This window comes from Protomyctophum parallelum, assembly GCF_964188405.1.
Source record: "Protomyctophum parallelum genome assembly, chromosome: 21".
In the NCBI taxonomy this organism is placed as follows: Eukaryota; Metazoa; Chordata; class Actinopteri; order Myctophiformes; family Myctophidae; genus Protomyctophum; species Protomyctophum parallelum.
Window position 1 is genome coordinate 28,151,394 of NC_139713.1, and position 21,288 is coordinate 28,172,681.

Here is a 21,288-nt window from a genome sequence, read left to right on the forward strand (position 1 = left end):
ATACACACACAATTATACATGAGGACATCAACATTTTATACTATTTTAAAGCTTACCCTAAAGCTGCAGTTATACTTGGATGTGCACGGCTGTGTGTAAAGACATGTGTGTCCATGAGAACAGTTCGGTGGAAAGTGTGTTCCTGGCATATCTCCCCAAGGTCATGTCACGTTGCCTCATTGTCCTGCGTTATCATGGCGGATTCAGTGGAGACGAACACGGCCCAGACGAAGACACAACAGGTGTCAGGGAGGGTGGGGGTTGAGGTGGGGGGGGGGGGCAGAGGATCTTGTCTTACGCTGTCTCTTCTTGTGGAGATTGTCAATTGGGGGGGGAAATCCAGATTCATGTTTAGAGCGAGGGATAGCAATATGGCTATTTCTCCTCTATGTCCGTTATGGCTCTCTGTCAGTCATGACACTCGGGCAAGATGCTACTCTACACTGTAGCCAAGCTCCTCTATGGTTTTAAAAGAGTCTAGTGAGACGGCATCTCAGATCAGAGCAGAGACATCAAAATCCTGCAGCCTGCCAATTTGCTGTTATAGTCGGATCTGCATTCTGGGGCCAAACAGCCCTCCGTGGTGTTTATGGAGTAATAGTTGAAAATCACCTCCGACATGGACTGGGAGCCAGTTAGCAGATAGGACAGCACAGTAGGGCTGACCTCGATTAGTCGAATAGTCGATTAATCGATCGGAACGGGTCTCAGTCGACTGACCACCTCTTAGTCGACTGAGCAAAAAAAACAAACAATATATATAATATGCACATATATATGTGCATGTGGAGTGTGTCTGCCTGTGTGGCAATGTGCCACTGCCTGTGACTTGAATCGCACAGTGCGCTGGCCTGATAAGACTCCAGAATCTCAATCTCACCTGCTGTGCTCAATCTGGCTAATGACAAGCCTCTCAGTTGTTCACAAAAAAAAAGGGGGGGGGGGGGGGGGGGGTGGGTGGGGGGGTATTCGCACTGTGCGATTCAAGTCACAGGCAGTGGCACATTGCCACACAGGCACACACTCCGCATGCACATTGGAGATTTGAACAGTCAGAATGTTCAAATGTGTTTATGTCCCCCACAGACCTAGTGGAATAATACAATATTTTTGTATATTTGTGTAAATATTGTATTTTCATATACAATGTTTTGAAAAAAAATAATATATATATATATTTTTTTTGCTCAGTCGACTAAGAGGTGGTCAGTCGACTGAGACCCGTTCCGATCGATTAGTCGACTATTCGAGGTCAGCCCTACTGTGCTGTCCTATCTGCACTGGACTTTTTTTGCTCAGTCGACTATTAGTCGACTAACAGCAAATGTATTCATCTATCAGTCGACTATACAAATCCTTAGTCGGGGAGAGCCCTACAGCACAGATATCAAGAGAACACTTTTTTTTCTTTTCACACAGACACACCATCGCTACTTGTGCGATGCTTCATTAAAATGATGCCTGGCTAATAAGCATTGTATGCCTTGATATGTTAGAATTGCCCTCATAACTACAAAAAAAAGGAACTACATTTTAGGCATTTAGCAGACGGTCTTTATCCAGAGAGATTTACAGGAAGCAGGGAAAACACGAAGATCACAGGTACTGTAAACCAATAACCATCATTAGTCTACTGTAAACAGTATGAGTATAATAAAATGTATAATCTGTACATTGAAACTATACACACACCGTTGCCAGGTCTACAAATGACCCGGCATCTGTCTACATGCAATCTAAATAACATTTTAGCCTTTGCATAAGCCTGCAAGGTCGGAAGATTGGGAGTGAGTCTGCAGTTCAAATTGCAATGTGGAGTTCGTTCCAGTTTGGGAGTCCGAAGGGAGAAGAGTCTGGGACATGTGGAGTGTTGTCCCGGATGTTTTAGGGAAGGTTCCCTACCTGTGTTAACTGATCTTGGTGACTGGATTCTAGGGTGACTGGATTCAGGCTTTTGAAATCGAATGCTTGGCAGTGCAAATCATACAATAAACCAACAAGAGGCAAAAGTCACCGCACAGCTCACCACTGTATAAACCGCGACTCAGTCATTCTAATACCAGTTGGCCGTGCATTCCCCCACGTCCGACAGGGGAGAGTTTCCCCAGCCGGATGTAGCTCGTGGATGTAACACGTTATTCCATCCAGTTCCTTTCTCCTCCATCGGGTGCCCCGACTGGCCAGGGGGAGGTAGTTTAGAGACCAGGATTACTGCATGTTTTTGTGAGGGTACGGGAAGAACATGCAAACTCCACACAGAAGGCCCTTTTGCCAATCCCCATTTTACAGTTTGTTTGTTTGTTTGTTGGGGGTGGGGGGGGTTACATCTTAATCCTTGCTTAGTGTGCTTGAAGTCTGCTTGTTTCGATGGGACCCCTCTTCATCAATAATGTTTTCTTTAATTTCAACATCCATCTATGAATAAATGCACCACGTCTCTGTCTGGACGTACGTATGTGTATAGTAGTACGCTGAAATGCACGTAAGTCAAGAACCGTTCGCGCCCCCTCAAATTCAACATGCGCGTTCCACACCCTCACAGGGAGTGCAGTGCACAGTGTCGAGTCGGTCGGATCCACAGTTGTCCAGAACCGCCAAAAAAGGCCCGGGCTCTGGGCTCACATCAACACTCCATATTTGGGAATGCCTGACATACCACTCCATATTTGGGCATAGGAAAAAAGGGACACAGACAGATGGTTGGAACAGCGGACCTATTGCATAGCCGGTTGGGGCATGGATTTCCAAAAATCCAAATGTTTCGGTCATGGGACCTTCATCGGCGCTATATGACAATCTAATGGAGAATTTTACAATGTACATTGGGGTACCAGAGATAAAAAATCCTATCAAATGGCGGTCCGTGAATTAATACACCAAACTGGGGGTTGTTAAAAAAAAGGGGGGTTGGTGATTCACTGGTAAAAACAATCAGCGTGCAGAATCAGGCACTTAATCAGACACAGATTAAAGACCTTACAAGAGCGGCTAAATGGAACACAGATGTAATGATTCAATGTTTCTGTAAGAACAACGACCCGAGAACAACAGCACAGCAACATTCGATCTGTGATTAAACTAATGTGATGCATTAAATAGATCAATTAAGTTGCAGCTGAACCCTAATGATGGAAGCATGTCCAATTAAACCTGATGTAATTGAGATTAGTGTTTCTGTAGTCTCGTTCTCCCCCGTCATCCCTCCATCTTAGTTCTCTACTGTTCAGGTCTCTACGGCTGCATCTATCCATTATCGTCTCCGCCAGGCCTTTTGCACCCCGTCCGTATCTGAAGCTTGTACAAATGTTGCCATTAATATACTAATTTCTCAACAGATTCCGAGCTTTGCTACTGAATCTGTCGGCAGGGGCATTCAGAACGTGTAAACATTAGGGATTAGTGGAAAGAAAACATGAGCGCCCGACCGGAAGAGAGGGCTGAGGGTGGACCAAATGGGCACAACCACATTGGTTCAAGGAAACAGCAGAGGGCACTGTGTACCCTTCCCTTTGAATTTTATTCAAAGGGCTGAGACTTCAACAACGTTTGCTGTAAAAAATAAACACTGTTCAGTAACAGGAGTCTCTCTGTCTCACTAGCAAACACTCTAGCAATGAGTACCATCACAATATAGAGCTATTTAACACATTTTAACCTCACTTACCCTTCGTTTAATAGACAGTAACAGACTTGCAGCCAAATGCCAACACAAAATGCACACTATGCTGTGCTGCCAAGCTATGTGTAACAGCTGGTCAAACAAGACAGTGATAGCAAGATTACAGTAGTTACAGTAGACTGACCCCCCCCCCCCCCCCCCCACACACACACACACTATTCAAGCTGCCCTGTTCTGCTGGCTTGTCTTTAGGCTACCAGACTTTTGATTGGCTGCCCCGAGTCTGAACCCATACTCTGAAACGCCGCCTAAGCCAATGGGAGTGCCTCCCAATACAAGCCCTGAAAGGCCGCAACGACGACCAAGGCTACAACCAAGGAAGCTTTGAGAAGGAAGAGAAGTGGTCACGTGACTGGGCTGCGCCATGACACTTTCATGGACGCTTTCATGGGAGCCAAACTACACGGAAGTTTGGCAGAATGCACTGGAGTCAATGAGAGCTCAGTGAACAGCTCATGAACAAACATTATTTATGAATGACAGACCTTTTTGTAAAGTGATCACTTCTGGAAAATAACAGAAGACATGCAACACATTATTGTCTGCTGTGTTGCTTTTCGATGTGTACACTGTGTAATATTTATAGAGGTATGGTATCTAAAGAGCACAAAGTACCTTTCTGAACGTACCAACGTGTATCGCGAGACTTCCCACTGTTTCCTGTCCGGAGCCAGAAACGATACCTGCTGCCGTTTAGATCCTCAGATAAAATTATATACTGTGCACATCGAAAAGTAAGTGATTAGAAATAATGTTTGTTATGAGCTGGTCCACCGGCTCCATTCACTGCCATGTATTCATTGCACTGTCGGTGTGAGTTTGGCTCCCATGAAAGTGTCCATGAAAGTGTCATGGCGCAGTCCAGTCACGTGACCACTTCTCTTCCTTCTCAAAGCTTCCTTGGCTACAACCAAGGACTGTCTAAAGAGGACGGGACGCGAAGACCGTAAGGGCGCCGCCATGTTGCTCACATGGTGCTCCATGGAAGGAAAGAAACATGCGCAGAACGAGGAAGTGTTGGCTGCATATAGTCCATTGCGCATGTTTCTTTCCTTCCATGGAGCACCATGTGAGCAATATGGTGGCGCCCTTACGGTCTTCGCATCCCGTCCTTGGCTACAACGAGGAAGTGTTAACCCAAAAGCGGCTAATGTTGTGAGCTAACTGGAGCTACACAACAAAACAGTGATTGAACTAACAAAAGCACGTCGGAAACGAACGCAAACGGCAGAGAGGTTGTCGCAGACAAACACGTAAAATAAATAAATATAATAGGGGGACAGATGCACAACGGAGACAGCACTTGGTTATCATTCATTCATTCTAATCAAAAGTTCGAAAGAAGTCGAACCCTAGGATCAGACACTCTACTTGGTCCACAGATGCATTTTGCCAGCTAGAAAGAAGCCACGAAGTTGCATTGTGCATAACCGATGCACAAGCTACGGTTAACCACAGACGACCACCACCAACCCAAAGTGTATGCACTACAGAGAAATGCCCGCACGTAAACACTGGATCCAAGCTGACCGGCATCACGTACACACACTGAAGCAGATTGTACCTACTGTACTGTACACCAATATAGTAACATGGAACATGACACAAGTTCCATCTATATAAAGTACATGCACATACTACATGCATTTCTGTAAGCACAATGTGTTCCTAAGCTGACATGCCACATAATTAAGATAACACACACACGAATGTGTGCGCAAACGTGTCCAATGTTATGGGATAGATCCACCTTACTTTTTTTTTTACTGAGGTTAGGTTTAGGCATAGTTGCAAATACGAGGACTGTCACAGCGACTACTGGCCAATCACAGCAGTGGTATCGATGCGTCCACACGTGTGCGTTTGTATGTGTGTTTGTATGTGCAGTGCATGAATATGTGTGCGCATACGCGTTTAATAATAAGCTCGACTTGTCTACAGTATGTGAAGAACGTGTGTGTGTGTGTGTGTGTGTGTGTGTGTGTGTGCGCGCGCACGTGCGGTAAAAGAGGACAACCTTGTGAGCATTCCGTTCTGGTCAGAGCCAGTGTAATGCCTGTGCGCGCGTGCGTGTGTAAACAGTGCTGGTTCAGTGCCACGTCCTCCATCGGCACAGCTGTTGCATTTAGATCTTGAACCCGCTGCAGCCAGGAACAGGCACTGAACGCAAACAAGTACTGTATGTCCGCCATTCATTTAAAATACAGCATCATGTATATGTAAATCATTCATTTAAATAATTTGAATTCACTGCAGGGTTTCACAACAAGTGGGGCAGAATCTGAAAGTGGGCCATAGTATATACTACAGTTATATACACACACAGGCAAATGACATTACCAGAACAAGAAAAAAACCGGGAACCCATTTGTGTTTTAAACGTTATAATTTAGCTATTGAAAAATATCAGACCTACAAGCTCATAGTAGAGTGGCGCGCTACGAGCTTGTAGGTCTGCCATTTTTTTAAAGAATCGTGAAAATGTGGCACAAATCCTGACATAAAACTGTCAGGATTTAGAAGACATTTTTGAAATTCCGACGTCAGGCCTAAAATGGGTTAAACCACCATGGAAGGGAATAATATTCAGTGAGGACAAATTATGCCAAAAAAGGCATATGAAATCCAGGTTCGAGGCAGTCAAATAAAATGCCTTCTTCACTACACCCTAAAGACACAGAAGCAGACATGCGTTAGTGTATTTTAATGTCTCTAGCCCAAATATAATAAAAGGCTTACTTATAAAATCCACCTCGAGAGCCTGGGACCTGGATTTTCTTTTATGCCTTTTTGACATGCCTTTACTTCTCTCCCGTTTACCAGAGCAAGGTTGTGTTTTCAAATACACTGGGTTCTGATTTAACAGTCAACATAATGGTTTCACAGTGTGTGAAAGCAGCCGACAACAAACTGGTTTAGTTAGTAGCATTATGCAACTCCATGTAGCAGATAATTTTAAATGCATATCACACCTCCATATGCGGTTCAAATCTACTGCCGAGCCCATCGAACAAAGCTATGGGAAAACTTACCAGAAAACATTATGCCACCTGCTGTAAACCCGCTTACAGTTATGCACACCACTATACACAGACTCAATTTGTAACAAGTAGTGTAGTGTAGTGTATAAAATAAACAAAATGGACCCATAAAGGGTCCATTGTACACTCTCAAGAGTTACAAATGGACAAATTAACACTAAAGATATTTACAGTGTATCATAAGGCATGGAAAGACAACACAGCAGACACCATTCTAAAAGGCAAATTTATAACCCAACCCACGAGAGAACAGACTTGTTCTTTGCTCTGTGATTCAATCACAGTGACACCAGCCGCGTTACATCTGTGAACTGTCATTTGATTTTATAACCCCTTTTACATCAATGCAAAGCAGTGTGGCCGTGGTATCTGTGATTTAATAATTAAGTCAAGAAGGTTCAACATCTTAAAAAGATTTGTATTTCCCATAACTACTGAAATATGAAAACAAAAAAGGTACATCTATTAACACATTTAGACCTGAGGACGCATCAGTGTCACTTCATAGCTTTGAACCACCACTTTAACCATTATTTTAAACTTCAGCTGTTAAACTTTAGTTGTTGAAAAATAGCAGAAAAATAGCAGATCTACAAGCTCATAGTGCAGCACTGAGTATGAGCTCCTGCTATTTTTGAAAGATCGTGAAAATGTGTGCAAATTTCTTTTCACTCATATGTTTGCTTCTGGGGAGTCTCTGGAATAACTTTTTCAGATGGGGGTCGGTGGCGAATTATAATTGTGGCCTGGGGCTCCTTCAGGGAATCTGGAGGCCTGTTTCAAGACCAAATATGAGGCCCCCAAATATAATCATTCTGTTGATACAGGTGTATTGATACAAACAGTACGTTTTGACTGTTCAATATCGCGCATTACTCTCAATTACGCACCAACAACACCTCTCCTCATCCTTCACAATAAAGTGTCTCCCCTTTACCTCCCAATGCCACCCATTTTACCCAGGTTATTAACAGGAAATAGGTGTCACTTAACATTGTGGGAGAGAGCAAGGCAGCGAGAGAGAGAGGGCCAAGGGTGGCGGGGGGTTGACTGACTGACGCCTGTAAAACTGGTGAAACATAGCCTCCTATGGGTTCCTTGACATGAAATAGTTTGATATAGAAACAGGAATGTTCTGAAAACGGTCATGATTTTAGAAGCCATTTTGTAAAATCTTGTCTCAGGTCTTCTGAATCATGTCACCCAGTAGATCAGTGGTTCACAACCTATTCTGGATCATGGACTTGTACCGGTAAATCTCAAAAGTGTTTGCCTATATAAGATAACTGAAATTGGTGAAAATAATGGATAATATTAAACAAGAACGTGTTAAAATCTGTGTCAAAATGTTGAAACCCAATTTTTCAAGACTTCTCATTTACTGAAACAATCATTCTATAAATGACAAAAACAACTAAGCAAGTGGTGCCTAATTTTGTAGCGCCGACTCTATTCTCCAAAACAAATTACAACAAAAATGCTAAAATGTGCAATGACCATCTGGTTGCTGCATTTGGTCACATTATTTGAAGAGGTTGTAAACTAAAGTACACAATTCCAAGTATGGAGACATGACAGCAGAATCCACATCAACAAATAAAATTTACGCAGACAATGTGGTTAAGTCTCAAAAGAGCATCCTTCCTTTGACTTGGGCTAAAAATGGAAATCATCTTTGTTCTAATTACTTGAAACAGTCATTGTTTCAAGTAAATTGTTTAAAGGTTGTTTGACACTGCACAAAGCTACACTTTCAGAATAGCATCAGACTGCCAAACTAAACAGGGTGTTGAATACTGTTGATGTATTAGTTTCTATCTTTAAAGGACAACATTAGTTTTTTTTCAACCAAGGTTCATGTTTTAGGTTATTAGAGAAAGTAAGTGTATTTTTTTTAATTCAAATGAAAAAATCTTTTACTTTCTCTAATAACCTAAAACATGAACCTTGCTTGAAAAAAACTAAAGTTGTCCTTTAAGATGTAACAAAATAAAAACTGAACTGAAGATAAATGCACATCACATCTCCTTAAGCGTGAAGGCCACCTTGTGAATAATGTGGTAGGCTTCCTTTTTAAACTACCATCATTAGTTGACAGGCCGACTTGCCTTAGGAAACAACCCCCACCCCTCCAATGTTTCTGAAGGCCTGAACATAATGGTTAGGGACCGGGTACTTGTGATGTTTGCTTGAAAAGAGTCAGCACTAACAAGATCTAACGTCATCAAATACCACTTTGTACGCACCTCGGCTGTCAGGCATCTAAAAGGAGTGCTTTTCTTTTTTTAAAGGTTTTTGTTGCTGCCTTTTGAAGTCACTTCCGTTTTGTCCTGTGAATCGACTTTGTGTTGCAGTTTAGGTCTGCGCATTGACTAGTGACAGGACCCCTGGGAATTCTTTTCAATCTTTGGCTTTATTCCAATTGCAGTAATATATACATTATGTTAGCATTTAAGAGTCCTCATTTATGCAGACTAAATTAAGCCAACGCCATTAAACACATTCAATGGAACATTAAATGGATTTGATGACTGGTGTCAGTTAAAATCTTCCAAAACAGCATCAAAGGTGTAATAGGTTAATTAAATGTAAGACCTCAGAAATACTACAAAGATGACTGGAATAACAAATCTAATTTGTTTATGCAGGCAGTCAGGGTCTACTTTATATGGCAGAAAATAATTATTGTAATGAAATTCATGGCAGAAAATATTCTAATGAAATGTATGTTAACGCCACATAACAAGATCTAAGGGCTTGACTTCATGGATCTCAGACTTCATGTAGCCAGAAATACAACATCTGTCATCTATGACGCTATGACTCCATATTTGGGCATGGTTTCAGCCAGATTGAAATTGACCAAAAATATAGCTGCAAGCAGATATAATACGGGGTAAAGGCCAAAAAGAAAATCACATTTGTGTGAAGTGAAGGGCGCCCTTATCAACATCACATTCATACATCACAATGCGTTCTCAGCCAAATGTCAACGCTGTAGTCCAGACTCCATTTGCATGAATGGAAATGCGATTTGAAATGGGAGTAATTCTTTGACGTGGCCCAAATAAAGGCCGAAAAGTGGATCAAGCAAATCTTAACAATTTTCTCATCGGGAGATCTAAAGGTCAGAGGTCTTTTGAGGAATGAGTGTGAGCTTCAGTTCCTGAAAGATTCTCACTGCCCTCTAACCGTATTGCTGAATTCATTCGGCAATATGGTTAAAGAGCCGTGAGAATCTTTCAGGAACTGCCAAAACGTTCTAAAAAAGTCCATGGACTTGGACTTTTTAAAGTATGTTTAGAGCACTCATGCCACATGACTTAATCTTCAAAAGCCATGGATTGGAGGGACTAGCGCCCCTCAAAAATAGCCGTACGGAATGAGACGTAGACCTAATGCATGTTAAAAGGCCCACATGTTTTATGGCCCAGAACTGCCCACACAATCACACATAGGACTGCAATTTAATGTATTGATATGATGCCATAGACGGCCAACCACCCACATTCCAAAGGTTACACCTTTGCAAAACTAGTCCAAATGCCCACCCCCAAGAGGTACAGTACTTACTGTACAGTAGGCCTCATACAGAGCCATGCCGTAAAACAAAAATAATTTCATTGCCTCTATGATGATCTCCATGTTTGGTGACCTTTTCATGAAAACGATAAGTCACTGCAGGCTATACTGGGACTGAATCACAGCTAAGGGGCAGTGTTTAACCGGACGTGGCGCTATGGCTTTATTCCACTTGTATTAACCCAGATGGAAGCGTAGGAGAGGGACCATAGACTGAGTGGGAAATGGCGTGGGAGAGACTGACAGTATGAATGCTTAGAGTGAGACAGTGTTGGAGAGACAGAGTCTATGAATGCTGAGAGGGAAACCATGTAGGATTGACAGTACAGACATAAGGAAAGCTGAGAGGGAGACAGTGTTGGAGAGAAAGACCATAGAAATGCTGAGAGGGAGAGAGTGTGTAGGTGGAATATAATATAGTTCGCTTTAGATCTATTTAACAACATTTTCTCCGCAATTTAGTAGTTATGCCAATTAATTCCTCCCCACACATATTTATGTGTTCACTGCCGCTGTATCGTACTTGGCTCACCTGCCAGTGAGGAGGCCCTACCAGGAGGACATCCAGCCCTACACTCCCTGCCGACAGGTGCCGCCCCCCAGCCCTTAGGAGTACCTGCTGTGACAAATATCACCCTCCATGCCAGGCTCCCCTCCCCCAAACACCGTCACCCTACATGCCAGGCCTATTGAGTTTGTATGATTCTTGACAAAGCCTTTACATCCTTAACCCATTCAAACCGGGAAAGCATCTGTGTCATTTTAGATTTGTTTGGCTATTCAAAAATAACAGATTTACAAGCTCACAGCATAGTTGCACAAATTGGCGCAATGAGCTTGTAGATAATTTTATTAACAATAAATTAAACTTATTTAACTCAAATCTTTGCTCTGGTCCCTGGAACAAAATAATTTGAGATGTGGTCTACGGCCAAATAAATTTTTTGGGGATCCTTGACATTTTGTAGAATCTTAACCTGAGAACAGCTCAGTGCAAACCAGTGTTCTACTCACGGCAGATGTCCGTGCTCTCGTCAGAACCGTCTTCACAGTCGGGTTCGCCATCACACTGCCACCGCTTGGGAACACACTGACCATTACGACAAACAAAGTCTACATCAGCACACGTGTTCTTATCTGTTGGGAAGAGAGTCAAGAGAGAAAGAGGTATAAAGAGAGGGAGAATTTCATTTTAAAGAGCCATTTTCACCACAAAGAAAGATGCAGAAACATTAGCAATTGCAAATGCAGTTATTACAGTACATCCGATCAATGAATCTAGTCAAAAAATAAAAAGTAGCTGGTCTACAAGCTCACACCGCTTTGCAATGAGACATGTGAGCCTTACGGGTCCCTTATGCTCCATTTGGTTACATTTTGTACACCGTTACAAATTAAAGCAATGAGTCACAGCTGATGCTGTGGTTTAGTGTGGGTTTTAGAAGAGCTAAGGGGGCTTTGTAAAACTCTGATACGCCCTAAAACAATCAATGAATAGTATGGTGAAATAGAACAGAACTATCATTTTAAAAATTAAACACTGCAGTCCGCACTTGAGAGCGCAAGAGACCCCACTCCCCCCCATCTCCCCGATATCCTCCCCCTCTCCCATCCGCCATTCTCGTTGGCATCTTCCCTCCCTCCTGGTACAACGTCTATCTGGGTCATCATGACAGACAGATGAGGGAGAGAAGATGAAGACAGGAGAGCCACAAGTTATTGGACCCCTCTCTCCCCCTTTCTAAAGGATGCTGGGTAAACACCCACTGGGGACCCATCTAACCAGGGTTGGACAGTGACTAGTGCACATGCATGCACGTGCGTCCATGCTTGCGTGTGTGGATGCGTGTGCTAAAGACAACCCACTGAGCAATAATCGGGTTATAACTGGTCTAAAAGTGAACGTTTTTTAGCGATCTAGGCTCAGCTTAGATGTTGATTTGCTGTTTAAGCGTCTATATACAGTATAGACCGTCTATATATTAGCAGTTTAAGCATCTATATATAGCTGTTGAAATGATGTTTCAATGTCTAATCTAAGCCTAGACAAAAAAAAAAAACATTCACTTTTAGACCAAATATAACTAATAGCCCAAAAAATGCTCAGTGGGGCAATAGCTGACTCAGTCAGTGAGTGAGGGTTTTGTGCAAGGATTAGGTTTTGACATGCTATGCACGCTAAATTATACACAAGAGATAGAGAGAGAAAGAGAGAGAGAGAGAGTGGGAGGAGTGAAGTCCCCTTACCACACGAGCTCTCGTCGCTGCCATCGGAACAGTCCTCATCTCGGTCACACTGCCACACAGATGGAATACAGCGACCGTTACCACACTGAAACTGATTGGGCTCACATTCTGTTGTAGCGCCTGGACACAGAGAGCAAAACGAAAGAGACGGAAGGAGAGATCAACTCACAGAAACAAACTGGATGCGTGTTACGGTTTCGATTAGAAGCTACGCAGAAAAACTTTCAGTGTGTACATAACAAGAGTACACTATCCTGTGGCCTACTACGTCCGAGGGTGAATCTCAAGTCTTGATTTCATTAAACAATTCAGAGAATGACATCACCACACAGACACTCACTTCCAGCATGGCGTGACTGTGCCAGTCCAGGTGGAAACATGGAGCAGACAGTGGTATGACCAAATAAGTAGCGACGACATCAGCGCAGATTACATATGCAGATTATAAATGACTGACAACGACTGCATGTGGATTTTGCCCATATGCATATGTAGAGATCTCCGACAGAATTGGTGTCATTACTAGGCAACAGGAAGACTTGCCCAGTGTGTGTGTCATTACTAGACAACAGGGAGACTTGCCCAGTGTGTGTTAGAGTGAGTGAGTGAGTCTCCAGTATTTCACCCATGTAATTTTGGTTTGTCTGCGTCACTTATCTGCCAAAATATGGAGATCCCCAAATACACACATGACTGACATCATAGAATCCCATTGATGAGTACGTGTAATATGTATATTTGGTCAGTTTGTATCGCATTGTAACCATTTATTTTGTATTTGTATGTCAGTTTGTTTTTCAAACAAGTAATGGGAAGCACTCTATACAGTTAAGGTGGTTGCACACCGGCCACGTTTTTCGGAAAACCGATGGAGAAAGGCCGCTTAAAAATCCGAATTCGCGCCCGGTATGTGGAGACCTTAAGTCAAGATTATATAAATTCATAACGCACAACAGGTTTGTGTGATGTATGAATTTACAGGAGACCAAGCAAGAGACTAATGGAAATGCAAACATAATAGAGCTCAGCATTATAAGCGGTATTAGACAAATTGATTTCCCCTAAACAAATAAACTGTCCTAGGCTTTAGCCAATATAGCCCAGTTCCCTCTAGGTTGACATTATACTTCACTTAATTATGCTACGTATGCACAAAGGAGCTGCGACCTGACTGGTCTTATTCACATACTCGTCTGGAGTTTAATATCCACTATACGTCTAGAGGATATTTAAACCTCCAGATTAATATGTATGACCTTTCCTCTGGAGACTATAAGGCAGGTCAAGGGTGGTTTGGATTGACAAGTGGGCCAAGTCAGGGGTTCTCAAACATTTTCATGTCAAGGACGCCCAAATTAATATGCATTAGCCCCTCCTGTGCCCAGCTTTTCATGCAACAAACATTGAAGACAAAAGTGAGTACAGAAAAGTACAAATTGTGATTCGCCGGAATGGCATTTGTGATGATTTGATTGGTTGAGCACGGAATGTGACGTATGATGATGGGTGATGATAAAAGCGGCCCTCACGCCCAGGCGGTGGTGTAACCGTCTGGGCACCCGACTGGTAATCCAGTCGCAGTGTGCCGCGGGTTCGACTCCCGAGCCCAACACGGCCTTTACTGCATGTCTTCCCAGCTTCCAGCTTTGAGGTTTGTGTAAACATAAATGTTATGTTTATCGATTTTGACATCACAAAAACAAGCACCCCGGCAGCATCTAACATTTGGGTCATCAGGGTAAGCAGTAAGCACCTTACATTTGTACATGTTCAAGAGTAGATTGAAAACGTCAAAATCGATAAAATACATCTACTCAAAGAGTCTAAATCTAAAGCCCAAACCACACCAAAGGGTCGGATTGGGAAAAAACGTTTTTTTTAAGGGTCAACCACACCAGATTCTACTGTGGTTTTGGCTTTAGGCTAAAACAAGATCATGATTGGGGCAACTATACTCAAACAGTACAATAATACTAACAGTTTGGTATACAGTCCACTGACTATGACTCACTATATACTTGACATTACTGCTGACCATTTTCAAAAGAGTACAGTACCATAGTTTTATCGACTTGACTGGCCTACACAAAGCCCTGATCTTAACCCTGTCAAACACCTCTGGAATGACATGTGAGCCAGGTCTATTCACCCAACATGAAGTGCCTGACCTCACAAACACTCTTGTGGCTGAATGGAAGAAAACTGCATTAGTGTTCCAACCAGTGAAAAGCCTTCCCAGAACAGTGGAGACTGTTCTATCGTAGCATAAAGGGGGATCAACACCATATCAATGCCTGTGATTTGCTTGCATTTGCCCACAAGACCATTAACCACATCAACCCTGGTGTCCCTATTGGGCATGTCATTGTAAAAAGATGAATCAAACCCGTCTGAACCGAGTGCTGCTTTATGTACGTGCGTGCGTGGCTGCGCAACAGTGACACTTGTTGGTGAAAAAAAAACGCTATTTCCGTGCTCGGGCCCAACCAGGAACCCAGCCAGGGACACACATTGCTGGGCAATGGAGTTGCCCAGCTGCACCACTCCAAAAAACGGCTCAGTGGTCTTGTCGTTAAGAGTGTCCACCCTGAGATTGAGAGGTCATGGTTCAATTCAATCCATGGCTAATAAATCATACCAAAGACATAAAAATGGTACCCTGCTTGGCACTCAACATCAAGGATTGGGCCATGTCCCTGAGACAGACTATAGCATCAAGTCCAGGGAGGTATGTTTGTTCATCAAGCCACCTCACACTACAGAAACAGGGGGTTGACCTATGGGCCACATGACACTACTAATATCTTACAGCAAGTGAAAAAGAAAAGACAAATAAACAAATTATAAAAACACCAGACAAGCTTGTAGATCAGCTATTTCTGCTATTCATTGCACAATGAAGTATATACAAGGGATCAATTAAATCAGTCAAACACTTTATGTTGGGTCGGGTGGGTGACTGGCGAGTAGTAGATCTGGCTCACACCCACTGTTTCAGTTAATTTCAAAAGGTGCATGATGGGGTTATAGTTCACCCCCAAAATGACTTATTTTCTACCAGTAAGACGCCTGAGGGTGTGCACACATCCAATAATAATCACACCTGTGTGAAGTGAGGGGCACTCTTATTGTACATCATCATGACGTAAAATAGACACTATGCTAAATTTGCTCAGACACGGACGTAAAATTCTCCATTCATTGTCAATGGGAATTTAATGTTTGTGTAAGACAAAAATCTACACCAATAGCTGAATATAGAAAAATAAGTATTATTTTGGTGGGGAACTACTGCTTTATGGTCAGGGCTCTGTACAGGCTGGTCACATTTCCTCACACTTCAACAAAACATTTCTGTATCAAGGGAGCGTGGGAGGGCACTGGGGGATTGTCATTCTGAAACAGGAAAAGGCCTTTCACAAGCTGATGCCACAAAAGTGGAAGCACACAACTGTATTGAACAGTAAGATTTAGCCATTTAGCAGATGCTCTTAATCCAGAGCGATTTACAGTAAGCAGGAACACATGGGAATACATAAAATACATAAAAATAGTAATCAAGAATCATGCGTAAGCTAAGAACCTAGTTAACATCCGTCTAAAAGTGGAATATCTACATAATGAAACTATGCATATACACTAGTGCTAGTAGGTCTACATAAAATACTATGTGCGATTGCGGCTTGTAAGGTCGTCAAGGCTAGGGCAAGTGCTACGGCATGTGCTAAAACGTTTTCATACTACGGTCTGCCGCTCTGATTGCAATATGAAGTGCGTTCCATAGTTTTGGAGCCAGAAGGGAGTTTGGGATGTGTGGAGCATTGTCTCGGAACGCGCTCAAGGAATCGAAAAAGTCCCTGCTTGATTGCCTAGAAGTGACACAGAGACAGAGAGACAGAGAGAGAGATGACGCCGTGACGGTTCCTCGAATGAACATAAAACTTAAGCTCAACACTTACACATTATGTGACATACAGTAGGCCACCGCCTATCTGTCTCAGAACTTCACTCGTTTGGGTTGTGCATGCACTGCAGCAGTAGCTCTCGTCGGCGGTACCGCACACAAAAAAAAAGTACACAAATTTGTAGGCCGTTTGTTTTTACGTCCGGAGACTAGTCCCGCCTAGGACAGGCTTCAGATGCGCCTCCTCTGGAAACTTTGCTCAGATCTGAACCCATTTCATTTGGCATGTCCCCTTGCCGACATCGACATCGACCCCAGGCAGGGTCTTCTGCACCACTGCGCACCACTACCACACAGTGTGGTAGTGTACAAATGGAACCAAATGTACCCTTATTTGGTTCCATTTGTAGACTTACACTCTTCATAGTTAAAGTAACACTGAGGATCTTACTATGCAGCATGCCTGTTAAAACACTTTTTTAAAGAGACACCGACATTGGTGAAATAAAGTCTGACTACCTGAATTAATTTGTCAACACCCCCATAAATATGAATATAAATAAGTACACAAATTTGTAGGCCGTTTGTTTTTACGTCCGGAGACTAGTCCCGCCTAGGACAGGCTACAGATGCGCCTCCTCTGGAAACTTTGCTCAGATCTGAACCCATTTCATTTGGCATGTCCCCTTGCCGACATCGACCCCAGGCAGGGTCTTCTGCATGTATAGCATGTATGCTCTAACCGCTGTAGTAGTTGTATAAAAGGCAATAAGCAATGTGACCAATGTGATAGCAAGAAGTCTGTTCAAAACATTGTTAAACAGGTAAGGCCTATAAAGACTTCTCTAGGTGATATGTCATCATTTGCTGAACCCATTGGTCTCACCGTGGCTGGTGCCATTGTAGTGCACTATGTTTGGTGCTAATGTGGAAAAATTGCTAATCCACCCGTCTTAAGGAGACAGGAGTGAAACAACCACACTATAGGGACACCTGGTGCACGTCAGTGTGTGCACGTGTGGAGGAGTAAAAGAGAAACAAAAAAGGTAATGGGAGGCTAAAAAGAATACATTGCCTAATTGCGATGTGACACGCCGTTAGCTTGAAAATGTGTTCTCGTCAGCGAGTGACACAGCCGTGTGACGGAGTATAAATTGAGCATAAGTTAAAGATAAAACGGAGGGCTACGAGAGGTACTATATGGAGGCTACTAAAGATTGCTTATAATTGCATTCTAAGATTTAAAAAAAAATTGCCCATGACGGACCCCACACAGTAGTGTTGCACGGGCTGGCTTTTTTGTATAACCCGCCTGTGCCGTCCCGCCACGGGAGCCAGCCCGCACCAACCTGCCCCGCAAAAAATATATATTAATCAACAACCCGCCCGCCCCGTGGCCCACAAAAACAAAAAAACTACTGGCTTTTCAACAGCAAGTTCAGTTGCTTTCGAGAGGAGAGGGGAGGAGGCAACTTTATTTTTCTTTTACATAGCCAGATTTAGAGGAATATCTAATTTTAAACACTATAGGAAATTGCCCAAACAGTCTGCCCTGCAGCCCAAAGTAATGGTTATCAAAGTAAAATGGGCAGTTGCTTGCTTTACCGCTATTAATATTAAGTAGGCTATCGCATCATTCGCATCACATGCATAATCGCATTTGCTTGATTGCCTAGAAGTGACAGAGAGAGAGAGAGAGAGAGAGAGAGGTGACGCCGTGACGGTCCCTCGAATGAACATAAAACTTAAGCCCAACACTTACACATATGTGACGTAGGCCGCCGCCTATCTGTCTCAGAACTTCAGACGTTTGGGTTGTGCATGCACTGCAGCAGTGTAGCTCTCGTCGGCGGTACCGCACACCAAAAATAGACGCTATACTACAAGCTCACAACCAGTCGCCTGCAACCTGCCCTGCCCGCCACGCGATAATTGCGGTGAAAACCTTGAACCGTCCGCCCACCCCGCGGTACAACCCGCAGAACCTGCGGGCAACGAGCCGGCCAGCGCACCACTACCACACAGTAACATTTGAGTGTACAAATGGAACCAAATGTACCCTTATTTGGTTCCATTTGTAGACTTACACTCTTCATAGTTAAAGTAACACTGAGGATCTTACTATGCAGCATGCCTGTTAAAACACTTTTTTAAAGAGACACTGACATTGGTGAAATAAAGTCTGACTACCTGAATTAATTTGTCAACACCCCCATAAATATGTATAAGTACACAAATGTGTAGGCCGTTTGTTTTTACGTCCGGAGACTAGTCCCGCCTAGGACAGGCTTCAGATGCGCCTTCTCTGGAAACTTGGCTCAGATCTGAACCCATTTCATTTGGCATTAGGAACCCCTTGCCGACATCGACCCCAGGCAGGGTTCGAACCCACAACCTTCCGCATGTATAGCATATCTAACCGCTGTAGTAGTTGTGGCATATAAGAGGCCATAATCAATGTTACAAGCCAAATTTAAGTGTATAACAGGCAATAAGCAATGTGACCATGTGATAGCAAGAAGTCAGTTCAAAACTAAACTAGTCTCCCCAGCATCACCCCAGAACAAATAAAACATGGTCAGACTGAGAGGGAAGAATATTCAGGAAAATAATTTATTGTCAGAAACCATATGCCTTTCCTTACAATTTGCAATTACAATTTCCTTGAGCAACAAAATGCAAAACATTTCCAGTTCCAAAGCACTTCCTCAGAGTGACTGCATCACTCTGGCACCATGAAGTGTCAGGACCAGACACTCTAAAAATAGTGTTTAGAGAAGTGGTTGAAAACCACATTCATCATGTTGATAAAGTTAAACAGTATGACTTAATATTATGTTATGATTCAAGGACTACATCTGGTGCAGGGGCTGTGCGCATCCACTGAATTGCTAACTGTCCACCATCAACAGTTGCCCATCCACTCTGTATGGGATCTGGTGCAGATGGGTGAGTCTGCAGAGAGCATCTCCAAATTCAAGTCTGGTATTGGCACATTGGGCATGGAGAAATAGACATTCTCTATATGGTGGGAGTTGACTGGAATCAGCCTCCCTTCTCCTGGCACAGAAACGCTTGTTTGAATGTCTCCTGAAAATCTAGGTTTTTCTTCAATAACCTCAGTGCATTCAGATTTCCATGACTACCAAAGGCACTCACAGTGTCAGATCCTACATGTGTGTAGTGTAACCAGACTCTCAGAGGTTTTCTCCCAAACCAAGGCCTAGATTGTGTATTTCTACAAACCATGTGCAGTTTTGTGTACCACGCTTCTGATATAGGACATGTGGATGTGTTTTTGAATGCTAAACAAAGAACTGAGTTCCTTCAAAGTGATGTCTAAATGGTTTCTACATCCTCATAAACCCATACAAAGATGTATCACTCATGATTCTATCATGTTTAATTCAGAAGTTTAAGATTGACCCCGTTTCAGAGAGGCAGCTATTGTGGACTTGGTCCAAGGACTATATGGACTAGAGTCACTAGACAAATGAAAAAAGTACCAAAAGCATGGATCTTTAAAGTAACACTCAGAGTTTATATAGTACATACTATAGCTACATGGTAAGCTAGCCTCAGGCACATGCCAAGTGCTTAGTCATCTGTTGATGGAAAAACAATCACATTTGATTAGGCAGAATAATGCAAGTGCAACAAGCTTACTTGGAAGCCGTTTTGAAGCAAATAGCAGTGTCAGCATTTCACACCTATGGTCTAATTTACTGATGACCCAGCCCACATCTATGCAACACATTAAAATCAGTGTTAAATTAAGCCTGGACATAGACGTGTACCCTTTTGCTGGGTATAAAGGCATGTATAGTAGCAATTCTAAACAGATTTTTGTGCTTATGCACACAGTTTCTATTGATCTCATGATTTCAGGGACCCAAACGTCAATATTCCTCTTCCAAACACTGTTCTTTCTCTCCACCATGCACACAGAACATCCTCAGTGTTAAGAGTGTAACAATGTACAATGTAATCAATATTTAAATTCACGAGTTAAACTGAGGATTGTGCTGTACAGTTGAGATTTTCATGACCCACTATTGGGGTTTTGACCCACTGAGATTTTACAATATACTAATGGATTTTGGAACCACTGCTGAAAGCGTCTTTATTAGAGAATTCAGACAAGATGACCAAACATTACTTAATGACAAATGCAGCCAAAGAATAGTTTAGAAAATAGTCTGCGGAGTGCGGACCAATCCTATTCAGTCTTTTGCATTGGTTTGGTTTGTATTATGTTCACAGACAAATTGGAAAGCTGAGGGGGAGACAGTGTAGGGCAGGCAATACAGACCGTAGGAAAGCTAAGAGACAGTGAACAGACGGAAGCTGAGAGGGAGACAGTCTACAACAGCTGAGACAGAGAGAGAGAGCGCAGGGAAGTTGAGTGAGCGCAGGAGACAGACAGCAGGAAAAGACAATTAGTAGGTAGGTAGTCAATGCAAGAGAGACCGATATTAGGAAAGCTGAGAGGGAGATGGTGTAGGACAGACAATAGGAATATTCTGAAAGACAGCGTAGGAAAGTTGAGGAGAGTGTAGGAGAGACAGGTGGCAGGGAAAGGTGAGAGATGGTCATTGCAGGAGAGACCGATATTAGGAAAGCTGAGAGGGAGATGGCGTAGGACAGACAGTAAGAATGCTTAGGGATAGAGGGAGATTGCAAGGAAGCTGAGAGGGAGACAGCATAAGAAACGCAGCAGGTAAGATTAGGGAGAAAGCATAGGAGAGGAGAGACAAAGTAGGGAAACCTGAAAGGGCCCAGGAGACAGGATCATAATATGGAAGATGAGAGGGAGATGGCATAGGAGAGAGACA

At 43.0% G+C, this 21,288-nt stretch overlaps 1 protein-coding gene across 2 annotated transcripts in view; it reads right to left on the reverse strand.

Annotated features, from left to right (window-relative positions):
• Window positions 1–21,288, reverse strand: part of vldlr (very low density lipoprotein receptor) — a 54,471-nt gene that overhangs the window by 30,790 nt on the left and 2,393 nt on the right. For both annotated transcript variants that reach the window (XM_083793098.1, XM_083793097.1), the window contains exons 2-3: window positions 12,550–12,669; window positions 11,317–11,439 (exon numbers count right to left, since the gene is read on the reverse strand). In XM_083793098.1, the coding sequence (XP_083649224.1) occupies window positions 11,317–11,439; window positions 12,550–12,669 (243 nt within the window). The remainder of the gene's footprint in view (window positions 1–11,316; window positions 11,440–12,549; window positions 12,670–21,288) is intronic.